The 26,031-nt window shown below is 40.0% G+C and overlaps 2 protein-coding genes across 3 annotated transcripts in view; one reads left to right on the top strand and one right to left on the bottom strand.

Annotated features, from left to right (window-relative positions):
- Window positions 1-25,097, bottom strand: part of HACD1 (3-hydroxyacyl-CoA dehydratase 1) — a 38,443-nt gene extending 13,346 nt beyond the window's left edge. The window contains exons 1-2 of the mRNA XM_077772436.1: window positions 24,859-25,097; window positions 8,749-8,882 (exon numbers count right to left, since the gene is read on the bottom strand). Of these exons, the coding sequence (XP_077628562.1) occupies window positions 8,749-8,792 (44 nt within the window). The 5' untranslated portion in view covers window positions 8,793-8,882; window positions 24,859-25,097. The remainder of the gene's footprint in view (window positions 1-8,748; window positions 8,883-24,858) is intronic.
- A 311-nt stretch (window positions 25,098-25,408) lies between these two features.
- The window catches only part of STAM (signal transducing adaptor molecule), an 84,952-nt gene continuing 84,329 nt past the window's right edge, over window positions 25,409-26,031 (top strand). For both annotated transcript variants that reach the window (XM_077772445.1, XM_077772446.1), the window contains exon 1: window positions 25,409-25,639. In XM_077772445.1, the coding sequence (XP_077628571.1) occupies window positions 25,600-25,639 (40 nt within the window). In that variant the 5' untranslated portion in view covers window positions 25,409-25,599. The remainder of the gene's footprint in view (window positions 25,640-26,031) is intronic.

Here is a 26,031-nt window from a genome sequence, read left to right as displayed (position 1 = left end):
TTGGACGTCCTACATTCGTTAGTGACTGCAACTCAAAGGCAAAAAACATTCAAAGGCAATTAGAGCTTCTGCAATTGGGAATTCTTTTCTGGAAAGTTCTGTTTTTAAAAAATATGCCAGAGCTACTGATTACCCAAATATGAACCCAGATAGATATGCTCAGTCCTTGAGAAAATACTCCCCTTGGAAAATATATACACATGTGCTCTGTATGTAGAAGATTGCTTGCTCTCTTGCTTAGGTCATTTCCTTATCTTCACATTCAGCACTTATTGCTAAGCCAAGGAGTGTGCTATGTGCTGGGAAATTAGAAATAAATAAGACATAATCCTTGACTCAAGAAACCATTAAATTATTAAGTTGAGAAAACAAGGCAGTGGCATCACAGGAGGTATGTGCCGTAACTCACTAAACACACGGCCTTCTTGCCAGGCCAGTATGCTCTCCATGTCCCTGAAAAATCTTATTGGAGGAATTCTTTCTTCTGTCTCTGGCGCCCTGTTTTCTTCTGAGATTTCTTGGAGACAGCCTGCTCCATAAGGAACTTGTTACCTAAACCTGTATCTTCTTTTCGTATTTCAACACTTGTTTAAAAATTTTAATTATGAACAACTTCAAATATATACAACAGTACAGAGAATGGTGGAATGAGCCCCTATGTGCCCACTGTCCAGCTTCAACCATTATTATCTTATGGACAATCCTGTATTATCCAAACCTTATTCACTTCTCTCCTCACCATCCCCACCCCTCGTTATTTTGAAGGAACTCTAATACATCCTATAGTTTGATTCATAATAAAAGGATTGCTTTTACTAAACATTACCATAATACCATCATCCCATGTGAAAAATTTTAACGATCACATCTTAGATCACAAGATGTAGAGTCGGATACAAACTTCCTCAATTGTCTCACACTTTATTATTTTTTTTTAATGTTTATTTTTGAAGGAGAGAGAGAGACAGAGGATGAGTGTGGAAGGGGAAGAGAGAGAAGGAGACACAGAATCGGAAGCAGGCTCCAGGCTCTGAGCTGTCAGCACAGAGCCCAACGTGGGGCTCGAACTCACAGTCCATGAGATGATGACCTGAGCTGAAGTTGGACGCCCAACCGACTGAGCCACCCAGATGTCTCTCACGCTTTTTAAAAATGATTGAAATAAGGTTCATAGTTTGTAATTAGTTGTGCTCTTTCATGACTTATTTAACTTATAGGTTTCCCCTCCCTTCCTCTATCCACTCCTTTCTCCCTCCCTTTCTTTCTTGTGAAATTTGTCTGTTGAGGACACTGAGTGGTTTATCCTGCAGACTCACCCTCCGTCTAGGTTTTGCTAACCAGACACCCATGTGCCGTTTATTATGTTCTTCTGTCCCCTGTATTTCCTGTTGACAGTTCCAGGGGCTTGATCAGATAGATTCACATCGGAGGCTAATTCCTATGTTGGGCTGCGCACTTCCCTAAAGAGTGCATGATTTCTGGCTGTCCGTCTTGTTTGTAATGTTAGCAGTCATTGCCGATCATTGCCTAGGTCCATTAGTTCAGCAGTTATTGAAACGTGATGATATTCTAATTTTATCATGTCTTCTTGACACGCCCTATAAAGTAGCCATCTGGAGACTCGTACCCCTGGACTTCCATATGTTGTTCACTGACACCACTAAACTTGCTTTCCTAGACAAAATGAAAGTTTTATTTCACAGCCAATATGTGTTATAACTTACTACACATAGACACTCATGCCAATGAAATTAAGCTGAAAGGTTCGAGAAAGAAAAAAAAAACCAGATAAACTAGACATGGCCAAGATTAAGACCTTCTGCTCTTTGAGGGACACTGTGAGGAGAATGAGAAGCCAAGCCACAACTAGGAGAAAATATTTACAAATCACGTATCCGAGAAAAGACTTGTATCCCTACTGTGTTAAAAACACTCGTAGAACTCAGTAACAGAAAATCAAACAACCTCACTTAAAATCAATGGGTGTAAGATTTGAACAGGCACTATATCAAAAAAGATATACAATTGGTAAGTAAATACATGAAAAGATGTTCAGTGTCATGAGTCACTAGGGAAATGCAAAATAAAATCACACAGAGATAACACAATACACCCATTCGAATGTGTAAAATTACAATGACTTGACCCCATCAAGCGTTGATGAAAGATGGACACAAGCTGGAGCTCTCATTCACTACCCATCGGGATGTAAAATGGCACAATCACTCTGGAAAAGGTTGGCAGTTCTTAAGAAATCAAGAATGTGACTACCATACGATCCAGCCATTCCACCCACAGCTTTTCACCCACGAAATACGAAAGCATACGTTCAAAGACTGTGCATGAATGTTCACGGCACTGTCATAGCCAAAACCTGGGAAGGACCAAAGCGTTCCGTCAACAGATGAATGGATAAACAAAGTTGTGGTAGATCCGCCGTGTGGGATAAAATACGTGTCTGTTACCTAACATTTGGGGAAATGTATATGCCTGAACCTTGGGTCTGGTACTCTAATAACTCATACTATCTATACTCTGAAACTATCTTAAATAGTTTCTCTTTCTGTGTCTAGCGCCCTGCTGATCAGAGCCATGATCTCTTTATTCCTTGTAACACTCTAGCAAAGTAATTGTGTTGTTCCAATCTACAGGTAAGAAAACTCAGGGTCAGAGAGGTTAAGTGACTTATCTGAGGCCACCTGGCTAAAAAGGAGACAAGCAGAGCCTTTAACCAACACCTTACTGTGCTATTTACAGATTATAACCCATATATGTTAGCACGGCATTTAAGGCCCTGTGCAATGGTCCAGGCTCCCATCCAGCTTCATTTCCACACCGCCCCCCCCCGCCCCACACTTCAGGCCCACTTGTTGTTGCCTCAACAACATGTCTAGGAATGTCACATTTCTGTACCCTGCTTCACACTGTCTCCTCATCCATGCCTATCAAATCCCACTGATCCTTCAAAGCTCAGTTACATGCTATGATCTCTACCACAAAGCGTTCTCGGATTCCCAATGCCTGTCTGACCTGTGACCTCTGCTGAGCACCATCTTTTATTGCAATATATAAATGCTCCAGGTCACACTTCTGCAAGGACAGAGTTTAAAATATTTAGCTTATGTCTTTTATTTGACCAAGGGCAATGCACTTAACAGGTCTGGACTCAAAAGTCCTGAAAAGGAAAAAAAAAAGACAAGACATAAAAAGAAAAGAAAAAAGAAGAAAAAAAACACACACAGAGAGAGTACGTTCACTTCTCTGGTCAAGTATCTATTATGAACAAACACCATAAAAACCCTCACATCCTTCAAAGGTGTAATTCTACTCCTGGGAATTCACCTGTAGTGTGTAATTCAACAGAACAAATAAAAGCAAATGGTCACTAGGGGAATGATTTAATCCATTATTATTCATTAACTCTATACACTCTGATGTAACCATGAAAGAATATATTTACGAAAACCACACAGAAATATCTAGTAGAATATTACATGAAAATAGGCTACATGACTGGGCAGATACCATAACTACAATGGTCTGTGAGATGCCTTTTGGAGCTTACACTGTAACTGGGGGAGGTAAAGGACAATAAGCAACAAGCTCAATTAGTAAAATACACCGTACAGTTATATGGCAATAAGTGCAATGAGAAAAAATAAAGCAGGCAAGAGGAATAATAGTGTAATGGGGACATATTCCATTTGAATGAAGATAGCTAGGGAAAGCCTCCCTGAAAACGGAGATTTGAGCGAGAAGTCTGAAGGAAATTAGATACTCACATAAAAGCTAAGAAAAAAAGGAAGGTCTTGCTAAGCTTAGACAATTAGGCAAGTTCTTTTTTTTAATTTGTTAATGTTTATTTGTGAGAAGGAGAGAGAGAGATAGAGAGGGAGAGACAGAGTGTGAGCAGGGGAGGAGCAGGGAGAGAGGGAGACAGAATCTAAAGCAGGCTCCAAGTTCTGAGCTGTCAGCACAGAGCCCGATGCACAAGGGGCTGGAACTCAGATTGTGAGATCATGACCCGAACAGAAGTCGTCCACAGAAGTAGTCTGCCGGTTAAGGGCTAACAGTTTAAGGGACTAGGCCACTTGGGCACCCCTAGGCAAGTTCTTTTTTATGGTTCTGTAGATACTGCTAATCTGTTATTTTATTGTTTTCAAACCTATTACAAGAAATTAATGCATTTCAAAGTTCTGCTAAAAGAGAACAAAATAACCAAGTTAAATGGACAAACAAAAAGAACCTCAGCTAACCCTCTGCTACCCATAGTATTCGATGCATACCTTTGTGCCTCATTTTTTCACACCACAACCTCATCTGCCTCTATTCCCCAACACTGCCCTTCAGTTAGATTAAGAGAATATATCAGGCTTTTCTGCATCTCATGCCTATTTCGAGAACGTATCTCACTCCAAGTATCTACCCTCCATATATGCCAATCCTATTCCTTCTTCAAATCTCAGTGCCTCTAGGGGCACCTGGGTGGCTCAGTCAGTTAAGTGTCCAACTTCGATCTGGTCATGGTCTCACAGTTCATGAGTTCAAGCCCTGCATCGGGCTCTGTGCTGACAACTAGCTCAGAGCCTGGAGCCTGTCTTCGGAGTCTGTGACTCCCTCTCTCTCTGACCCTCCCCTGCTCACGCTGTCTCTCTCTCCTAAAAATAAATAAAACATTAAAAAACTTTAAAAAAAAAATCTCAGTGCCTCTAGAAAGCCTGCAAAGAATTACATGAATTATTCCATTTTGGTTGCCTTTGCTCTTAAACAGTGATGAAAATGACAAGGGACCTTCTCAACACAGGCAGGGGACAGATCTAAGTTTCAGATATGCAGTAGTTGGCTGGGCAGGAAGGAAAGATAGGAATGAAGTGTGAGAACACAAAGGACAGGGCATTTCATTCTGCTCCAGGTGGGGTGGGAGACCTAACGTCCAAGAGGCTGGCTTGATTTAGAAATCATATGAGGAATGAGGAGGATGTTATACAAAGAGTGAACAGCCTGAGCAAACAATGGAGAGAGGCGTGAGAAGAAAAATGCAGGGTGCTCGGCCAGCATTAGGAGTTAGAGTTGACTTCAAACGCCCAGTAAAACTGGAAATGAGAATCAGGGAGGATATTGCAAAGGCCCTTGAACAACAAAGGGCCTAAATCCCTTAGGTTAGAGGAGGTAATGGGGACTCGCAGGAGGCTTTAAACAGTTATGCTAGTTTCAATGGTTAACTGGGGTTTCAAACGGGACAGTGGACTAGAAAGGGAAGGGACAGCACACCAGTTAACAAACAGCAGGCATTCTAAAAATGTTTCTTAACTGCGTGAGGCTATCACAAGAGAGAACATTCTTTCAGCTTCCACCGTACCTAAAGACAGCCGGCGTGGTGGGCAGTCGGTCGTTCTGCAGTTGCTCTGAATGTATTATTTGTCTCTTTCAAGATTATACAAGTTACTAAAGCGTAAAGGCAGAGAAACAGCAAATCTCTGAAGTCAGACTGTGTAGGCTGAAATCCAAGTCTGACACCTGCTGGTTGTATGATCTTGAGCAAATTACTTAACCACTTTGTGCCTCAGTTTCCTAATCTGTCAAGTGCAGTATCTCATGTACCCCTCACAGGATGGGAGAGAACTGAAAATAACACAGTACGTCTACAGTAACCAACACAGTATTTGACACACAGCAAATCCTTGGTAAATATCTTTTTCATCAACTGTATTTGGTACGCAGGATCACTCTGAGCATGTAATAGGCACTCAGTACTGGGTCAAACCATTTATTCTTGGTCAATCCCATTTTTCTATGATCCTGGGACAAAGTTTATATTAAACTTCCCCCTACATTTGTACAGGTTAATACTTCACGTGCTAGGGGGAAACTAACTTCTTAAAAAGGCAATGCAATTTAGAAACAGAAGAGCTTTTTCTCAAAAGGTCTTGAAAAGCCGTCGACACACACGTCACTGTGATAGCTCTTTGAAGAGCGGGAGTCATTGTGTAACCTTAACTTGCAAGTCACACTCCAGGCCAGAAATAAAAGTAAGTACAGGGTATCAGCCGTGAAGTACAGAGGCCATAAAGATGCTGCACACGAGTGCTGGACTCCGACACGGCTGGGTTTTTTAAAGATCGTCCCAAGAAAGTAGCTCTGGGGCTCAAACAAAATGAAACAACCGCGCTGACAAGAACAGTGAAGAAAGTTCTGCCCTGCGATCTGCAGCACGAGGAGACGCACGCTGGGGGCCACCGGCCGGACAGCGCCGGGCTCGGGGACGGCTCCACCTAGGAGGTTCTTCACCAGCAGCCGCGGCCCGCGGCGGCCCGGCCCAAGCCGCCTCCCCCGCGCGTCGGCCCCGCATTCCNCCCGGGTACGGGTTCGAGGCGGCCGTGTGGTTTCGCTCCCACGGAAACCTCTCTGCTTCTCTAACTGCGGGAGCCCCCTGTTAGAGAGACGCCCCAGATGTCCCGGGCGCTGGCGACGTGCCCCTCGCTAGCGCGTTTAGTGGGGACGCACGGAACGCACCTGGACTTGGCGCGGCCCCGCCCCGCCCTGCCTTGGGGAGGGCAGTTTCTGCACGCTGGGACGGGTAGTGGGATCCTGCCGCCGAAGACTCCCTAAGACCCCCTGGGGGAGACGCGCGCACTTCAGCCGGTTTCCCTCGTACGGGCCAGGGGGTCATGCACAGCGGGAATATAGTAGGATTGCCTCACTTGTGTGGATTCCCCTGGAGCCAGTGTTCTCGAGGCACGGACTCCGGCGCAGGGCAGTGCCGGATGTTAGACAGAAGCTGGAGGAAAGAAGACAGGACGAGATACCAAAGGAGAAAAGTGTGAGCGGACACAGGAAGCTACAGGCACAGGAAGCTACAGACACAGGGCTAACCAGAGCCTTTTCCCGCAGTCAAGAGGATCTCCCTGTCTCCACTCTATCCCTTTCCCTTTTCTGTCTTCCCCCGGACACCCGTGCTTTCTCCCCATGGCTCTTTGCTCTTCCCCTTACATACAGCACACAGTTGGGAAGGCAGGCTCCAGAGTCAGATTACTGAAATTGAAACCCCAAATTCTTGGCTCCACCAGTCTCCCTAGCTTGGGAACTTGGACACCTAAACTGCTCTATGCCTCAGTTTCCTCAATGGGAGTAATTTATAAACCTATGTCGTGGGGTTTTGTGAGACGCAAGTGAGATCACTTACGTAAATCGCTCACAGTCCCGAAACGGGTTGAGTCACCCCAAATCGGCGTGTGATCACCATTCTGGCGACTCGGATCTTTGTTGATCCAGCGAGAGAAATTCTGCGCGGGCCTGTGGAAACGATCTGCCTGTTAGGCTGTGCTGCTGGAACCTGAGCCTGGCCCTGGGCGGGGGACAGCCACCAGAAGACCGCATAGTCACAGGAGGCTGGGGGCACCTCGCCATACAGACTCGTTCTTATCGGGAGGAGAGCGTGGGGGAAGTCAGGTTGTGATCTGGCCTCTGGGCACCTGATCGGGGCAGCACTACCAGCCTGCCTGCGAAACTTAAGATACTTTTGAGGAAGACATTCTAGTAAGGGAGGAGTCTGACATGTTTCTGGGGAAGAAATAATGGCGGGAAAATGTTCAAATTTGATGAGAACTGTGAACGACAATTTTTCAAGACACTTAAATTGGGAAGGAAGAAGTAAAAACTATTTGCAAATGACAACATTGTATAATTAGAAAAGTCCAAGGAATCCACAAAAAAGTACTGGAACTAGTTCCACGCTACAAGTCAATGTAAAAAAAAACACTAATTATTTTTTACATATTAGAAAAGAAAACTGGAAATTGACAGGGAATTTATACCCAAAATATATAAACAATCTTGCAACTCAATAGTATTACAAACTGATTTGGGGCACCTGGGTGACTCAGTCGGTTAAACATCTGACCCTTCATCTCAGCTCAGGTCATGATTTCATGGTTCCTAGGATCCAGCCCCCCTTGAGCTCTGTGCCAGCAGCATGGATCCTGCTTGAGATTCTCTCTCTCTCCCTCTCTCTCTGCTCCTCCCCTGCTTGCTTTCTCTGTCTCTCTCGAAATTAATAAGTAAACTTAAAAATTTTTTTAAAATAACAAACCGGGGTGCCTGGGTGGCTTAGTTGGTCGAGCATCCGACGTAGGCGCAGGTCGTGATGTGGTGGTTTGTGGGTTCGAGCACCACATCGGGCTCTGTGCAGACAACTCTGGAGCCTGCTTTGGATTCTGTCTTCCTCTGTCTGCCACTCCCCTGCTCATGCTCTGTCTCTGTCTCTCTCTCTCTCAAAATAAATAAACATTAAAGAAATTTTTAAGAATTCGATTTTTTTAAATGAGCAAATGATGGAAACAGGCTCTTTGCAAAAAAGATATATAAATAACAATAGCATATACAAAGACATCCAATCTTATTAGTCATTAGGGAAATGCAAATCAAACCCACAATGAGGTATTATTACTATTTTCAGTGCTGACAAGGATGTGGAGCAACTGGCATTCTCGTACGTGGCTAAAGAGCATAACACTTGGTAATTTCTTTAAAAAGATCGCATATTCTTGGTTACCATATGACCCAACAATTTCATTATTAATTGTTTAACCAAGAGAACAAAAACAAATCCACACAGAATTGGACATAAATGTTCATAACAGCTTTATTCCTGGCAAGCCCAAACTGAAAATAATCCACATGTCCATCAACATGCAAAATAAAATAAATCGCAAAGTGCTCCGGGAGTTAAAGAGCAGTCAGAAAACATACCTTGTTTGGGGGATCGAAAAAGGCTCCGTGCAAGAAATCACCATTGCATACTTGAAGAATAAATATGATTTTGACAGACTGCAAGAGACATTGCAGGCTGAGGGCTCACCATGAACATCGAGGAACCAACAAACCTGAGGAAAAGGGAATTGTGTGTTTTGGTTAAACCTTACAAGTATCAGGAGAAAGAATAGAAACATGTTGAGAAATACTCTATTTTAAGAGGCAGCCGTGAACTTTTGAAGACTTGTGAAGAGGAAAATCATACTAAAGAAACCTCTTTTCAAAGATGAATTAGGCAGCAGGAGATGAGATCAATCGTCCTCTAGGAGGGAAGTAACAGGAAGTAACAAAGGCCAGAACTGGGTTGGTGTGGTCAATTTCAGCATGAAGAGAGGAATGGATGAGGAGACTTCTTGAAACACAACAGAATCAAAGAAAGATTTTTATTTGCTGAAGTGGAGGGGCCATAAAACAGGGAGAGATTGTCTATGTGAAATAGGCTATATATGAAGCAAGATCCTCTGACTGTGGGAAGATGAGAGATTCAGAAAGATGGAGGAATTGGGTTTTAAAAAGAGAAGAGACACTTCTTTCTCAGATAGGAATGAAGGAAGTAGAGGTAGAGATATTTTGAGGTAGGGAACAGAAAGTTGCGGTAGGGAACCTAACTGAAAGCAAGGTGTCTTGACAGCACAGAAGGTTTGGAATAGCATTTAACATAACCTTGTTTGATTTCTCAAAACGTCTTTGATTTTTACCCATCTGGGGATTAGTCCTTGCCTTTAGGATAAAAACTGATTACTTAGCTTGATTTCAGAGCTCACTACTATAACCTGAGCCCAAGGGAGCCAATCAAACATTATCTCTTAGTAGGTATCTGTCCCCAGAATACTGTCATCCAACCACGCAGGTCTATTCATTGTCTATAAACTGATCTGGATAGCCTTTAATCAAATCTTGCATTCTTTTCATCCTACAAAAGTGCTATTTCCCCTTGTGTAAATTGCATTCGCTCTCCAAGGCTGCATTTAATACCAGTTCTTTCAAGTGGCTTTCCTTGATCAACTTGTATCGGGACCCTTGTTTTCCCCAGCTAAAATAGTTTGTATTGATCATGGATCATTCATTTTGGCAGTAAATTATATATTGTCTTCTTTTTACTTAACTTATGCTTGTATATATTTTGTCTGGGAGCAGAATTGCATATCAGAGATCATGAACTATATTTTCAAAAATCCTTTTCAAAGGCCAATTAATATTTTGCAATCTTTAGTAGCCTTATTGATATATAACTGACATGCAGGATAGTGCATGTATTTAAACTGTACACCTTAATAAACTTTGACCTATGTATTGTCTATGAAGCCTTTATCACAAGCAAGATAGTGAACATATCAATCATCTCAAAAAGTTCCTCTGTGTTCCTTTTTCAATGCCCCTTATCACATCCCACACTGTTCCCAGGCAACCACTGATCAGCTTTCCTTCATTACAGATTAGTTTGCATTTTCACTAATTTTCTATAAATGAAGTCATACATTACATACTCTTTTCTGTCTGGCTTATTTTACTCAAAATAATTATTTTTTTAAATTTTTAAATGTTTATTTCAGAGAGAGAGAGAAAGAGTGTAAGCAGGGGGGTGGAGAGGGCACAGAGAGAGAGGAAGACACAGAATCCGAAGCAGGCTCCAGGCCCTGAGCTGTCACCACAGAGCCTGATTTGGGGCTCAAACTCACGAACCGTTCGATCATGACCTGAGCTGAAGTCAGATGCTTAACCAGCTGAGTCACCCAGGCGCCCCATTTACTCGTAATAATTATTTTCAGCAGGCCCAGCTACATGGCATGTGGCTTCTGTAGTCCCATGGGGTCCTCTGCTCAAAAGGGCCTGGCACTTGATTTAATGCTCTGTTTTAATTTAATGTTGTTTCTGTGTTGAAATTCTTAATAATTTATGAATAAGAGGGCCCATATTTTCACTTTGCACTGTGTCCCACAAATTTTGTAGCTGAACCTGAATTTGAGATTTGGGTGATATATATCAGTAATTCACTCTCTTTTGCTGCTGAGCAGTATTCCATTGTATGGATATACCACAATTTACTTATCCATTCACCACATTTGTTTATCTATTCACATTTAGATATTTTTTCCCCAGTTACAAGTAAAGAGTTATGAACATTTGTTTACCAGTCTTTTGTGGAGATACAATTTCATTTTTCTTAGGTATATACTTAGCAGTGGAGTGACCAGGTCACATATATATGTCTAACTTTTTAAGGAAACTGCTAAAGTGTTTCCAAAAGTGGTTGTACCATTTTATGTTCCTAATAGCTATATTTAAGTTTCGGTTGCTTCATATCCTAGCCAATACCTGGTATGGTCAGTCTTAGATTTTATATTTTAATAGATGTGTTGTGCTATCTTATTATGTTTTTTAAAGATGGTTTTATTTATCTTTAATTTAAAAATTTTAAATGTATTTTTATTTATTTTTTAGAGAGAGAAAAAGTGTGCATGAGAGCAGGGGAAAGGGTTATGGGTGAGTGTACAGACAGAGAGACAGAGAAAATCTTAAGCAGGCTCCATGCTCAGTGTGGAGCTTGACACAGGGCTTGATCCCACAACCCTGAGATCACGACCTGAGCCAAAATCAAGTTGGACATTCAACCAATTGAGCCGTCCAGGTGCCCCTACTTTATTGTGGTTTTAATTGTTCATTTCCCTAATGAATAATGATGCTGAGCTTCTTTTCACGTGCTTACTTTTCAATTGTATGTTTCTTAGCTTTAGAGACTTTTTAAATCTATTCCCTATTTTCTTAGTGGTGAAGCTGTATTCTCAATAAGTTTTAAGAGTACTTTAGAGATTCCGAAGATGTCTTTTATCAGATACATGATTGGCTAATATTTTCTCCCAGTTTGTGATTTGCTCTTCATTCTCTTGACAGTGTCTTCCAAACAGTAGGAAGTCTTAATTTTGACAAGGTTCTACTTACCAATTTTTTTCTTGACAGATTGTGTTTTGGTGTCAGATCTAAGAATCTTTGCCTAACCCAAGGTCACAAGAGACTTTGTGCAGTTTTCTTGTGGAAGATTAGTAGTATGAAATTCAGTTATGCTTACAGTCTACTTTGACTTAATTTTTGTATATGATGTGAGATAGAGACTGAAGTTCATATTTTTGCATATATTGGTCAGCACCAATTATTGAAAATCTATCCTTTCTAGGGGCACCTGGGTGCCTCAGTCAGTTCAGTGTCCGACTTCAGCTCAGGTCATGATCTCGCGGCCTGTGACTTTGAGCCCCGCGTTGGGCTCTGTGCTGGCAGCTTGGAGCCTGGAGCCTGCTTCGAATTCTATGTCTTCCTCTCTGCTCCTCCCCCAGTCGTGCTCTCTCTCTCTCAAAAATAAATAATAAAATTGAAAAGAAAAAGAAAAAAAGAAAATCTATCCTTTCTCCATTGAGTTGCTTTGTATCTTTGTCAAATATCTGTTGTTATATATGTATATATTTCTGAAATGCCTAATCTGTTCCATAGATTTGCCTATCCTTACACAAGTACCATACTATCTTGCCTATAATAGCTTTTTAAAATTATTATCATAGCTTTATAACCAGTCTTAAAATCGGATTGGGTGAGTGGCAGTGATGTTAGGGTTAGCATTCAGCGATCAAATCTGACTAGGCTTGGTGTGGTTAGGTCAACAGCATAAGGGCAATGATATCATTAATGGGAAGTGATGTCATTAATTTAAGAGAAAAAAACAATTTCAAATTTTAGATAGTTTTTCTATTTGTAGGCATCACAATAGGAATGGCTACAAGAGGGAACAAAGGAGTTGGGTTCAAGAGGAGAGTATTTGTAAAGTACTACCTAAGTCAGTAATGGAGGAGAGTTAAAAGCAAATTCAAAGAAAGAATGAGAACTGAAATGTGAAGAACGAGAAACCTCTTAAACATGGAGGTACTAATGTAGAAAATGATAAATTGAGCAATGTAGAAGAAATATTTGAGTTAATTTGACTTTTTAAAAATGTTTTATTTATTTCTGAGAAAGGGAGAGATAGTGTGAGCAGGGGAGGGTCAGAGAGAGAGGGAGATAGAGAATCTGAAACAGGCTCCAGGCTCTGAGCTGTCGGTATAGAGCCCGATGCGGGGCTCGAACCCATGAGCTGTGAGATCATGACCTGAGCCGAAGTTGGATGCTGAACTGACTGAGCCACCCAGGCGTCCCTCAATTTGACTTTTTGATGTGAAAACTGAGGCATTGTTGTTGTCTTTACCTAGAGCTTATCTAGAATCTCCTCTAAAGCAGAACCAATTGTACAAACTTGGTTCTAGGCCATTAGCTGAAAGTCAAATCTTCTTAAGTAAAATCCTTCTGTTCAATAGGTTTATTATTACAAATGAGAACTTCATGCATGAAGAACTATTTCATATCTCACAAAATTGGTCATGAAAATGAAACTAAACATACATGCTATTATAAATATTAATTATATTAGACTAAACAATATAAAAATAGTATTTTATTGCTCCTTTTGGGAACATTTTCTACACAGACACAGATATAATATGGGGAACTTAGGATGAAGATGCTTTTTTTTACTTCCTATCAATGTCCCTAGCCATTCTAATCTCAGAAATGACCTCCCTTCAAAATTGGAGTCACCTGTTTTAAAAGTCTGGGGCTTATTTATTTTTTTTATAAATCCATGTCTTACTTTAATACACATGAAAGCCTCTGAAAAGTCTTTGAATGGTGCAGAGGACAGATTCCTTAGGGAGGATCTTTTCAAAGATCCTTCAGTCTACACCAGCTGCAAAGTGAGTCAGCGGAACCAGCATAAACCCAGACCAGCTGGTGAGTGTTGCTAATCTAGGTACCCAGTCTTTGGCAGTTATTAGGTTAAAGAAAATACATGATCTTTATAATAGGAAATGGTACAAAAGTGGAAATGACAAGCTGAGGTATAATAAATCAAGTGAGTTTATATTTACTGTAAAACTAGGGTTTGTTGTGAAAACGTTATTCATAGACAATGGCATTAGATGGATTGGTCCAATCTGCTCAAAAAGATGTTAAACCAAGAAGCAGCTGTTCCCGAATTATCTAAAAGGAGAGGCTGGGGCAATCTGGTTGTTGGAGAATGGGTCGAGGCCTTGGTTTTCAAACATTTTTACCTTCACTGATATTTTAAATCATACTCTAAAACTTTTCACCAAAACCGTACCTTGTCGTGAAGGATAAATTTTTGGTAATTAAAAAGATATTTTTTAATATTTATTTATTTTTTTTGGGAGAGACTGAGAGAGAGCATGAGCAGGGGAGGGGCATAACGAGAGGGAGATACAGAATCCAAAACAGGCTCCAGGCTCTGAGCTGTTAGCACAGAGCCGGACGCAGGGCTCAAACTAATGAAACCACAAGATCATGACCTGAGCCAGTCAGGTGCTTAAATGACCGAGACACCCAGGTGCCCCATTTCTGGTCATTTTAATTTCTTTATTGAGGTCTAATTAACATACAATATCTGTACATACTTTAAACTGCACAATTCGGTAAGTACTGACATATATGTACATCAATGAAACTATTACTACTCTCAAAATAATGAAAATAGCTTACTAACCTCCAACCCCCAATTTCCTCATATGCCTTTGTAATCCCCAATGAATTAATGTAGGCCTGAAATTAATTTTGTTGAAGGTTTTTAGCAAGCAATTACATTTCTTTACTAGAAAAAGATTTATTCAAGTTAACTATTTCTTTTTGAACTTTAGAGATTTGTGCCTTTGAAGGAATTTGCCATTTCCTCTAAGTTATTCAATTTATAGGTATAAACTTCCCTTACTATCCTAATATCTGTAGTATGGTCATTTCCCTCACTCTTGAAATTGGTAATTTGTATCTTTTCTTTTTTCTCATCAGTCTAACTATAGTTTTATCAGTTTTATCTCCTAAAAAAACCTAGCTTTTAGTTTTAGTTTCCCTATTGTTTTCCTGTTTTCACTGCTTTCCTCTTTGATGTTTATTATTTCCTTTCTCTGCTTACTTTAGGTTTCGTTTGCTATTTTTACTAGATTCTTAAAATGAAAGCTGAGATAATTAATGAGACCTTTCTTTTCTAGTAAGGTAATTACTAGAAAATATCTAGTAAATATGCTATATTATAAATATCCCTCTAAGTATTGCTTTAAGAGCTTTCCACAAATTTTGATATGTTTTCATTCTTATACATTCAAAATACTTTCTAATTTCCAGTTTCATTTCTTCTTTGACCAATGGTTATTTAGAAGGATGCTATTTTGTTTCCAAATATTTGGTGACTTTTAAGTATGCTATTATTTATTTTTAATTTAATTCCATTGTAGTCAGAGAATATATTTGTTTGACTTGAATCCTTTCAAATATATTGAGATTTGTTTTTTTATGTCATGGGCACTTGAAAAGAGCATGTATTCAGCTCTCAATGTAGGGTTTGATCAGATTCAATTAGGTTAAGTTGGTTGAGAGTATTGTTCCATCGCTGTTGAAACACAGGAGTTGTAATTTCCAACTGTAATTGTGGAATTGTCTATTTTTCCTTGAAATTGCATCAGTTTTTGTTTTATGTTCTTTGAAATTCTGTTATTACATGCAAAACCGTAAAGGGCATGTTCTATTATTTAACCGCTTTTTCATTATAAAGTAACATTCTGTATCTCTGGTAATATTCTCTGATCTGAAGCCTCTTTTGTCTGATAACAATAAAGATATCTCAGCTCTCTTTTGATTAGTGTTAGCATGGTATATCTTTATATACCATGATATAGTCTTATATTTAAAGGGGTTTTCTTAAGGACAGCTAGCTAATTTTTTATCGGATGTTAGACATGGTGTATTTTATCTGGTCAAGTGATGGATACTTCTGTGTTCCAGCATACCTCCAGTACTCTTCCTTGCAAACTTTTTCAGCCTTGGCCCGTCTCAGCTCTGTTTCCTCATCTTAAGGAGACTGACGCTGTATGTGATGGCCTGAAAAATCAGGCTAGTAAGCTAGGGCAAATCATAAGGCTTCATTTATGTCTCATCTCCCATTGATCATTGTCCTTTGTTGTTTGATGTCCGGTGTCATAAGAACTGTTGGTCATATATTTTGTCCAGTTGTTCGGTTGTTTAAGGCAGAAGGATAAATCTAGCCTATGTTACTCCATCTCGACCAAAGGTGAAGTCTGAGATGTATATTCTTTTTAATTTTTTCTTGACTTCAGTGTTACCACCACCATAATATTTAACTGTAGTGTGAAATGAGTATTCTTGTATTGCTGTTTATCATGGAGAGGAATACCATTTTCCTTCACCATTAGGTAAGATGGTAGCTCTAAGTTTTTCAAAGATGCCCTTTGTCAGGTTGAGAAAGGTTTCTTCTATTCTTAGTCTGCTGAGTTCTTATCACAAAGGCTTTTGAATTTTCTCAAATATTTTCCTTCATCTATTATATGGTTTTTCTCTTACATTCTGTTAAAATGGTGAACTGTGTTGATTTTCAAAAGCTAAAGTAACTTTGTATTTCTAGGATATACCCTACTTAGTCATGATACATATTTTGTCTCTATATATTACTGTAAATCTCTATTTTTGAAGAATTGTATTTGTGTTAATGAACGATATTGACATTTTCTTATATTGTTTGATTTTGCTATTAGTAAACTGTTGGTCTCATACAATAAGTATGAAATTGTCCTTCATGGTGTATTTTCTAAAGATTTTGTATAGATTTGAGATTATTTCTTCCTTACAAGTTTGATGAATTAGAATTAAGTAATGAATTCAAGAGCTCAAAGATTTTTGTAGAGTGTTTTTAACTAAAAATTTGTTATTGATATTTAACTTTTCAGGTTTTCTGTTTCTTTTTGACCCAGTTGTGCCATTTGTATCTCTCAAGGTTTTTTCCATTTCAAACTATATTCTCAAATGTATTGGCATAGAGTTTAAGAATAATTCTTTATGAGTGTTTTCATTTAATATAATTTAATTCCTGTAATGTTTTAATTACAGGGTGTGTAGTCATGTTGCTTCTTTCAATCCGTATACTGATAATTTGCATGTTCCCTCTTCATCTTTTGATCTAAGTAGAGTTTTACCCATTTTATGAAACGTTTTAGAGGGTTAAATTTCGGTTTGATTTTTCTTTTGTGTTTTATTTCATTGATTCCTGGTTTCATCTTTATTACTTCCTTTTTCTGATTATTTTGAATTCTTCTCTACCTTAAGGGATTAATGTTAGATTTTCTTTTCTCTTCTATGATGCTTAAAGTATCTCTCTAAGCAACATTGCACAAATTTTGACATGTGTTTTCACTTTCGTCCAGTTCAAAATACTTTCTGAGTTTTCTTTGACATGTAAGTTATTTATACCTGCATGGGTCAACTTTTACATAATTTCGATTTTCCAGGTAACTCTGTCTTATACTCCTGAGTTAATTCTGTTTTAGTCAAGGAAGAATACCTATATGATTTTATCTTCTAAATTATATGGACTCATTTTAAGGCCCAGCATATTTCTAATGTTTAGTGTCCACTTGACAAAAATGCTTGACTTGCAGGGGCATTATAAATGTCAGTGGAGGGGGGGCTGGGTGGCTCAGTTGGTTAAGCGTCTGACTTTAGCTCAGGTCATGATTCCACGGTTCATGGGTACGAGCCCTGTGTGCTGACAGCTCAGAGCCTGGACCCTGTTTCAGATTCTGTTTCTTCCTCTCTCTCTCTGCCCCTGCCCCACTCATGCTCCGTCTCAAAAATAAATAAACTATAAAAATAATTTAAATGTCAGTTAGGTCAAGTTAATTGATAGAACTGACTCTTCAGAGTAATTACTAATGTTCTATTTGTACTATCTTTACCTGAGAGGAGTATTGTATTGAAACAGTGTATATATTTCTCCTTTCAGTTTTGTAAGTTTTGTTTCCTTTTTTTTTTTAATCGCCCAAGTTCTGTCATTAGGTTGATACATATTGAACACTATTATGTTTTCTTGGTTAACTCATTCCTTCACGCTGTGAAATGTCACTCATTATCCCTGGGAAGTTTTCTGATTTTCAGTTTATTTGGTCAGATATTAATATAACCAGAGCTTTCTTTAGTATTTTCAAATTATGTCTTTTTCCATCCATTTACTTTTAACCTACCTTTGTCTTTATTTTTAAAACAAGTTTCTTATCATCCATCATATAGTTGGATCTCGCTTTTTAAAAAATCCAGGCTGACAACTTCTACCTTTTAATTGGAATATTTTGATCTTTTACATTTAGTGTAGTTATTTATATGGCTGCATTTAAACTACCATTTGTTTTCTATTTGTCCCTTTTTTTTTTTTACCTTTTGCCTTCTTTTATTGCCTTTAAAAATTATTTGAATTAAAAACTTCCAACTTTTGGGGCGCCTGGGTGGCTTAGTCGGTTAAGCGTCTGACTTTCGCTTAGGTCATGATCTCGCGGTTCATGGGTTCGAGCCCCACGTTGGGCTCTGTGCTGACTGCCAGCTCAGAGCCTGGAGCCTGTTTCAGTCTGTGACTCCCTCTCTCTCTGACCCTCCCCTGCTCACGCTGTCTCTCTCCCTCTCCTAGAAATAAATAAAACATTTAAAAAAAAAAAAAAACAAAAAACTTCCTACTTTTATCTATATTCTTTTGCTTTTTCTTTGGGGGGACTATGGCTCTAGGACTTAAGGTATTTTTTTTAAATGTTTTTTACTTATTTTTGAGAGAGACAGAGTGTGAGCAAGGGAGGGGCAGAGATAAAGAGGAGACATGGAATCTGGGCTATCTGCACAGAGCCTGATGCAGGGCTTGAACTCATGAACTGCGAGATCATGACCTGAGACAAAGTCAGATGCTTAACCAAATGAGCTACCCAGCTTACCCCTCCCTCCCCCACCAAAGTATTTGTTTTTAACTTTTCACAATCACTTTTCAAATAATATTTATACTACTTTATATGTAACATAAGGACTGTGTGAACACTGCATTTCTATTTTGATCCTGCCATCCTTTAGGCTATTTTCCTTTATTTTACTTCTACCTATGTTATCAACTCCAAAATATACAGTTGGTATTTTTGTTTTAAGTACATTTTTAAAAAGTATAAATGTCCTTTATATTTATTCTCTCATGACTATTCTGAAGTTCTTCATACCTGTGTGAAGATTTATATCATAGGTACCATCCTCCTTTTGCCTAAAACTATTTTGATTTGTATGTTTTAATATTTTTCATTGTGTAGGTCTGCTGGTGGTGAGGGTTTTTTAATGTAAATATTTATTTCACCTTCATTTTTTAAAACTATTTTCGCTGACAGAATTCTAGGTTGAGAATTTTAAAATTTAGGACGTTAAAGGTACTATTCCACTGTACTTTTATTTTTTTATCTTGCATGGCTTGATTAGAAGTCTGCTACAATGTTTTATTCCTGTTAGGTCTTCTTGTTTTCCACATACTTTTAAGATTTTCTCTTTATCACTGATTTTCAGCAATTTAATCATGCTGTGCCTTGGTGTCATTTTTTATTATTGTTAGTTATGATTGGGATTCACTTATATATATTCTCAGATCTTTGGAAATATAGTTTTCATTAAATTTGGGGAATATTGGGCATTTGAAAACCTTTTTCCCCTTTTTCTTACTTGCTATGATACTGTACACATTATACTTTCATATTTTCTTATAGGTCACTGAGGTTCTGTTAAATATTTTTTTGTCTTTTTTTTTCCATTTGCTTCAATTTGTATACTTTGTTGATCTTTCTTTAAACGGGTGTATCTTTACTTCTGCAGTGTCTAATCTGTTAATCCTGCTTAGTGAGTTTCATCTTCAGTATTATATTTCTGTAGAATTTCCATTTGGTTCTTTTATTTTTTCTCTCCTCATTATGTTCATCTGTTTGTAAATCCTTTATTGTCCATAGTTATAACAGTTCTTTAAACATTTCCATGTGTTAGTTCAATCATCTATTTAATTTCTGGATCTGTTTCTATAGACTGATTGTCCTCCTGGTTACTGGTCACATTTGCCTGGGCCTTCATGTGTTCAGTAATGTTTCTTGGAGTCTAGCCATTTTACATATTTGAGTGTTGTATTTTAGAAGGGGGCAGCATTCCTTTTAATTTCATACTTTGTTTTATCCTTCATTTAAGTCATGTCTTCAGCTTTTCAAGAGGTGTGTTTTCAGCTTTTTTTGGAGCAGATGTAGAATAGCCTTTTCTTTCAGGCTACTAGCCATTACTAAGACATTACCTTTTTTGGGGTTATTTATTAAATACTCAATATATTCAATTGGGTTTCTTCTCTCTGACTTTGAGAACTCAAATGATTCCCATACTTGTATGAACTCTTGGGATTTTTCAGATTTTGGTTCCCTGGAAATAGCTTTTTCCTTGAAAGTTCTGTAGCTAGACTTGTAGAGCTCTACCCTGACCCATGACTAGATTAGCATTCAGCCACAATCTCAAGGGGACTCCTGTACAGATTTCTAGAGCTCTTTCTCTACAGAATACCCTCCTAGTATTCTGTCCTCCTAACTCTAGCCCCTTAGTCTACCTAAACTCGGATTTTTCTTTCTTTAATACAGTAAGACCATTTGGTTCCTTTTGGGTTTCACTCCCTATAGCATATTCCAGAAACTGACTCTAGGCAGAAAGCTATAGCAATCACAGGGCTCATGCATGTTCCCTTTCTCCTTGGGATTACAGTCTGTTGTCTCGTGTTTGAAATCAACTGTGTCATATATTTTATTCAGTGTTCTGTTTGGTTATGGTAAAAAGATAAGTCCATATCCTGTTACTCCCTTATGGTTGATAAGTATACCATTGGAAATGTGCTACTGTAATCATGACATATTATCTTTCTTTAGCATATTTAACATATATTTATGGGACACCTAGTGTGGAAATCTAGAGATAAGCGAGTCACAGACTAATGCTATAGAAACAAGTAAAATGTTACACTATTGTGGTAGCTTTCAAATATAGTCCCCGAGTTCTTCAATACTCCTTCCATCAAGAATTGGGTTTAGGGCACCTGGGTAGCTCAGTTGGTTAAGCCTCTGACTTCGGCTTAGTTCATGATCTCATGGTTCATGAGTTCAAGCTCCGTGGCAGGCTCAGTGCTGACAGCTCAGAGCCTGGAGCCTGCTTGAGATTTTCTGTCTCCCTCTCTCTCGGCCCCTCCCCTGCTCGCTCGCTCTCTCAAAAGTAAATAAGCATTTTTTTTAAATTAAGAAGCAGGAATTGGGTTTTATTTCCTGTGCCCTTGACTATAGACATTGTGACTGTTTGTCCAATAGAATAGGACTGAAATGACGCTGTGCCCATTTCCTATGCCAGGTCTTCCTGTCTCTTGGAATGCTCGGTCCAATATGCTGGGAGAAACCAGGCAGACACAGAGGAGGTGCCACGTAGTTCTAGCTGACAGCCCCAGGGACTTAGACAGCTGCCAGCGGCAATTGCCGGACACATAAATGCAAAAGCTCTGCAACCCCTAGGTTGCAGTCATTCCAGCCTTTGAGGCACCCCTGCTGACACTGTGGAAGAGAAGGAATGTGTCCTGCAGAAAGAACACTGACTCAATTTCTGATCTGTAATCAAAAGAAATGATTATTGTTGCCTTAACACGAGTTTGGAGTGGTTTTTATATAGTTAAAGACACTTGGAATAAATATAACGCCACTAAGTGCTGTGACAGAGGTGGCCAATTATCAATTCATTAACATGTATTTATTATGTGCATATTATTGGTCCGGTACTGAGTCCAGAAAGCCCAGTAAAGGAAGTAAAATCTGAGTAGAGATCTAGAAAAGATATAGAATTAGAGCAGGAAAGGCAGAAAAACTTGCTTCTTTGAAGATAGGGAAATGATGGAACATCAAAAAGGTTAGAAGAGAGGCTATGAGAAAAGACTGAAGAGATGAGATACTCAGGGGCCAGTTCAGTAAGGATAGAATTGCTAAAGAATCAGAATTTAATCCTGAAGGCAGGAAACTCCTTCACATACCTATAATCATGCAATTAATTATTTAATGACCATAGTCCCCATAGAATACATTCCAAAAAAGGTTAACTCATATACAGCATTCATCCTTATGTTATTTCCAGACTACAGAATGGTACCTGGCACACATGAAGTGTCAATAAATATGGACTGAATAACTGTGAGAATTTTATGGGAATGACACAATCAGGCTTGCATGTTATAACAATCATTCCGGCAGGGGTTTAGAGCATAGTTTGGAGATAGGTAGGTGTATCAGTCAACTCTGGTACCATAAGAAATTATCATAGATTGGGAGGCTTAAACAACAAACTTATGTTTGCAGGCTGCAGTCTGAGATCAGGACACCAGCATGGTCAGGTTCTGGTGAGAACTCTATTTCTGGCTTCCCTTCTGTGTCCTCACAAGACAAAAAGACTAAGCTCCCTGCTGCCTCTTCTTAAAAAGGGACTAATCCCATCCTGAGGGCCCAACCCTCAGGACCTCATCTAAACCTAAATACTGAATTATCTACCAAAGGCTTCATCTCCTAATACCGGCACACTTTGGGGGTAGGGCTTTAACATGAATCTGGGTGGGATGCAAATCAGTCCGTAACAGTAAGAAAGTAGAAAAACATAGGAGGTGGATGTAATAATTCATCTAAGAGATGCTGAGGGTATGAACTAGTGTGAATAATCTTCCTGGGATATTTCTTTTCCTAAACTTTAAAATTATAGATATTTCCTGGAATAACTCCATTTGTACATTGCTATCACTTTTTATTTTTTTATTTACTTATTTTTCTAATGTTTATTTTTGAGAGAGGGAAAGACACAGCATAAGAGGGTGAGGGGCAGAGGGAGAGGGAGACACAGAATCTGAGCTGTCAGCAAGAGCCTGATGCGGGGCTCAAACTCACGAACTGCGAGATCATGACCTGAGCCAAGGTGGGACACTTAACCGAATGAGACACCCAGTTGCCTCAGCTATCATTTTTTAATGTAGAAGAATTTTCAATATGAAACCAAAAACAAGAGGATTTAACATTTTAAAGTTAACCATTAAAATAATTTACAGAATATAGTAAACACATATTTTATAGAAATTATATGATATATAGTCTCTGTATTTTAAAAATTTTGGTCATCTTAAAAGTGCCAACTCCTGCAAGTTTCAGTGTTTTAAGGGATAACAGGAAGCTAACCTCAACATACAAACCCATTTAGGTTTTTATATTTGACTTTTATGTTAAACATAACAGTAAAATTAAAAGCTCTACATTTAAAAATGTTTATTATTTATAATATATTAATCATAAAGTCCCCAAATAGCTGAAGTAATTCTTTTAGGTTAGAAGACAAGAATAATGGTATCAAGACTAATTCCTTCCTAATCCCAATGCTTGTACATATTGAAGACCAAGGCTTGCACAATTTGATCACTAGCTTATTGCCGGCAACACAGTGAGTCAGTCTCCTTACGGAAGTACAAAGCACGTCCAAATGCATTTTTACAAATATTCAGCTTGGATGCAGAGCGATTATGATAATATGCCCCAGACACTGCTCAGGGACTTAAGAGGGACAAGTTGTTACTTGATTCTATGAGGCTAGTCATCAAGAACCGGTTTTAGGGGTGCCTGAGTCAGTTAAGCACTCAGCTCAGGTCATGGTCTCACGGGTTGTGAGTTCAAGCCCCACACAACTCAGAGCCTGGAGCCTGCTTTGGATTCTGTGTCTCCCTCTCTCTCTGTCCCTCCCCTGCTTGCCCTCTGTCTCGCTCTCTCAAAAATAAAATTAACATTAAAAAATAAAAATAAAGAACCGGTTTTAGGGAGAGTGTTCTGCTTTTCATATCGATAGTGATGTCTTAAAATAATTTGATACTTGCCATCATGAAATACAAACAAGCTTTAGGAACTGGCTCCTCAAAATGTTAAGAACCGGTGTTCCTAATTTACTACATATTTTACACTGTTGTGTTTTAACTTTTTCTGCTTCTGCAAGAAGTAGAGGCTCATCATGAATATATTTGGAAAACATAAAATCCATAAAGAACAAAAAATCATCTCAAATCTTACCACTCGGATAGCCAGGTCATAATATTCTCATGTATTTTCCTTTCAGGCTTTAAAAATTGGGAGTATTTTGTCATTTTACATGTTTTTGTAACCCCTGCTTTTAAGAACTTACGTATTTAAATGTCTTTCTATGTAAATACAGATGTACATAATCACCTTTAAAAGTCGGGGAGTTTTTACATTGTGTGTACTATGATTCACTTGGCCAATATTAATTATAATGGCTTCTTACATTTATTTAGTGCTTACTATATGCTATGCACCTAAGCAAGGGCTTGGTTTCTATTAATCCATCCCATCCTCACAACCCTTTTATTATTCTGCTTCTCACAGATGAGAAAATTGAAGCACCAGGAGGTGATGTAATTTATACAACCTCTTAATATTGGCCATTTTCGTGGTTAACAACGCTTTGATTTTATAAACCACGTTGCCATGAATATCGATCCGTGTTCATGTCTTTAAGACTGTGTTTAGGCTAAATTCCAAAAAGGAGAATTGCTGGCTTCAAAGATTTCATTCTTAGCGGATTTTTGCACACCGATCCTGTCGCTGACAAGTTGTAAATATCTGTTTACACGCCACATTCCTACGTGCTCTCATTGAGGCATAATTCACATAACTCCAACTTACGTGCAAGATACTCTTAAGTTCGTTCCTAGTGGGACACAAAACCTCTCGATGCGCCTGAATATCTACATGACACAGACACAGCGTGTTAAATACCTAAAGTTACTCAATCAGCATTTTAAGTTGCTAGGAATCCCTCGTCAATTTCTAGCTCCATTTCTCGGGTTTGTTCTGGATTTCTGCTGGGTCTCGGAAGGGAGGGCGGGGGGCGGAGGCGGGACGGCTATCGCAGACCTTGCTGGGGCGTGAAACTTAATTTTCCAATCGCCACAACTGCTCAGTGACTGCACAGTTAGTCAGTAGCGCCAACGCCCAGCTAGAAGTGCTTTCCACAGAGATTTAGAAGCCAGGCGTCCGGGAACTCTCGGGAAGGTGCCAGCGTTACCTCAGCCTCTCGGAGGGAGCCCGCGCCCCGACACTCCCCTCTTCAAGGATTCGGGCCAATCGGTTCAGCTCACATGACTCCATCCCACCAAGTTTCTGGTCACCTCAGGCAGCGAACTGAACTCACGGCTCTTTGACTTAGATGACCCCCTCACTCCCCCCCGCGAAGGAATTTCCATCCCCCTCAACAGGGACTGTAACGTGATGACAACCGACCAAGCGAGGGCCGACCACGGGGTCGGCTTCACACCTCACGCGACCCTTTTTCTTTCTCAGTCTCTGATTCACGCCTGGGCTTGGTAGTCGGCTTCGGCGCGCCTGGAGGACCCCGTCCTCCGGAGACTCTTGGCCAAAGCAAAAGCAGAAAGCGCAGGCATTATTCCTACTCTGGCGTACGACCGATCAAAAGCGGGGGTCAGGGAGAGGGGTTTTTTGGTGGGGCCTGATTTGGAGGGGCCGGATCCGGGTAGGTTCTGAGCAGGCAATGTCGAAGTCGCCCAGGTTCCCGACAGGCTCCGCGCGGGGTGGGGGCCTTGTCTGCGCCTCCGCTGTTGCCGCCGCCGCCGCCGCCGCCGCCGCCGCCGCGGTTGCTGGGGGTCGGGAAGAGGTGGAGCTGTCGCTCAGCCTGTGGAGTCCGTCGCTGTTGCTGTTTTTGCCCGAGGAGTCTTCCCTCCCTAGGTCGCTCCCCGACTCCCGTGGTGTCGAGGGGGAGTCCCCGCGGACGCCTGGGCACGCAGCGGAGATGCCTCTCTTTGCCACCAATCCCTTCGATCAGGATGTTGGTGAGTGCTTCTGCCGCTCCCTGTCCAGCCCGCGCCCGAGTGCAAGCCCACCCTGCCCCGCTGGCCGGGGCCGAGGGCTTCCCCTTTCCTGAGGCTCCTCCTCCACGAGTTTAGAGGCGGTTGGGGGCTTGGCTCACTCTTTTGGAAAGAAATGGAACTCAGAGAACCTGTGAAATGGGCCTTGATCTAGGGCTGTGGGTTTCTGAAGGACTGCTTCTGGCGTGGAGGGCCTGGGAGGAACAGCTGGCGTAGCATCTGGTGCTGGGACGGTGCTTCTGGAAGAAGAGAGTTGAGAGCTGAGCAGTCTGTCACCTGGGGTAGGATGATAAGCCCTCCAATAAAGTGTTTCCCTGGACAAATGAANTTTTTTTTTTTTTTTTTTTTTTAAAGCC

This window comes from Crocuta crocuta, unplaced genomic scaffold, assembly GCF_008692635.1.
Source record: "Crocuta crocuta isolate KB4526 unplaced genomic scaffold, BGI_CrCroc_1.0 scaffold96, whole genome shotgun sequence".
NCBI classification, from domain to species: Eukaryota; Metazoa; Chordata; class Mammalia; order Carnivora; family Hyaenidae; genus Crocuta; species Crocuta crocuta.
Note: the sequence above shows the minus strand (reverse complement) of the source record. Positions and strands in the feature narration are given on the sequence as shown.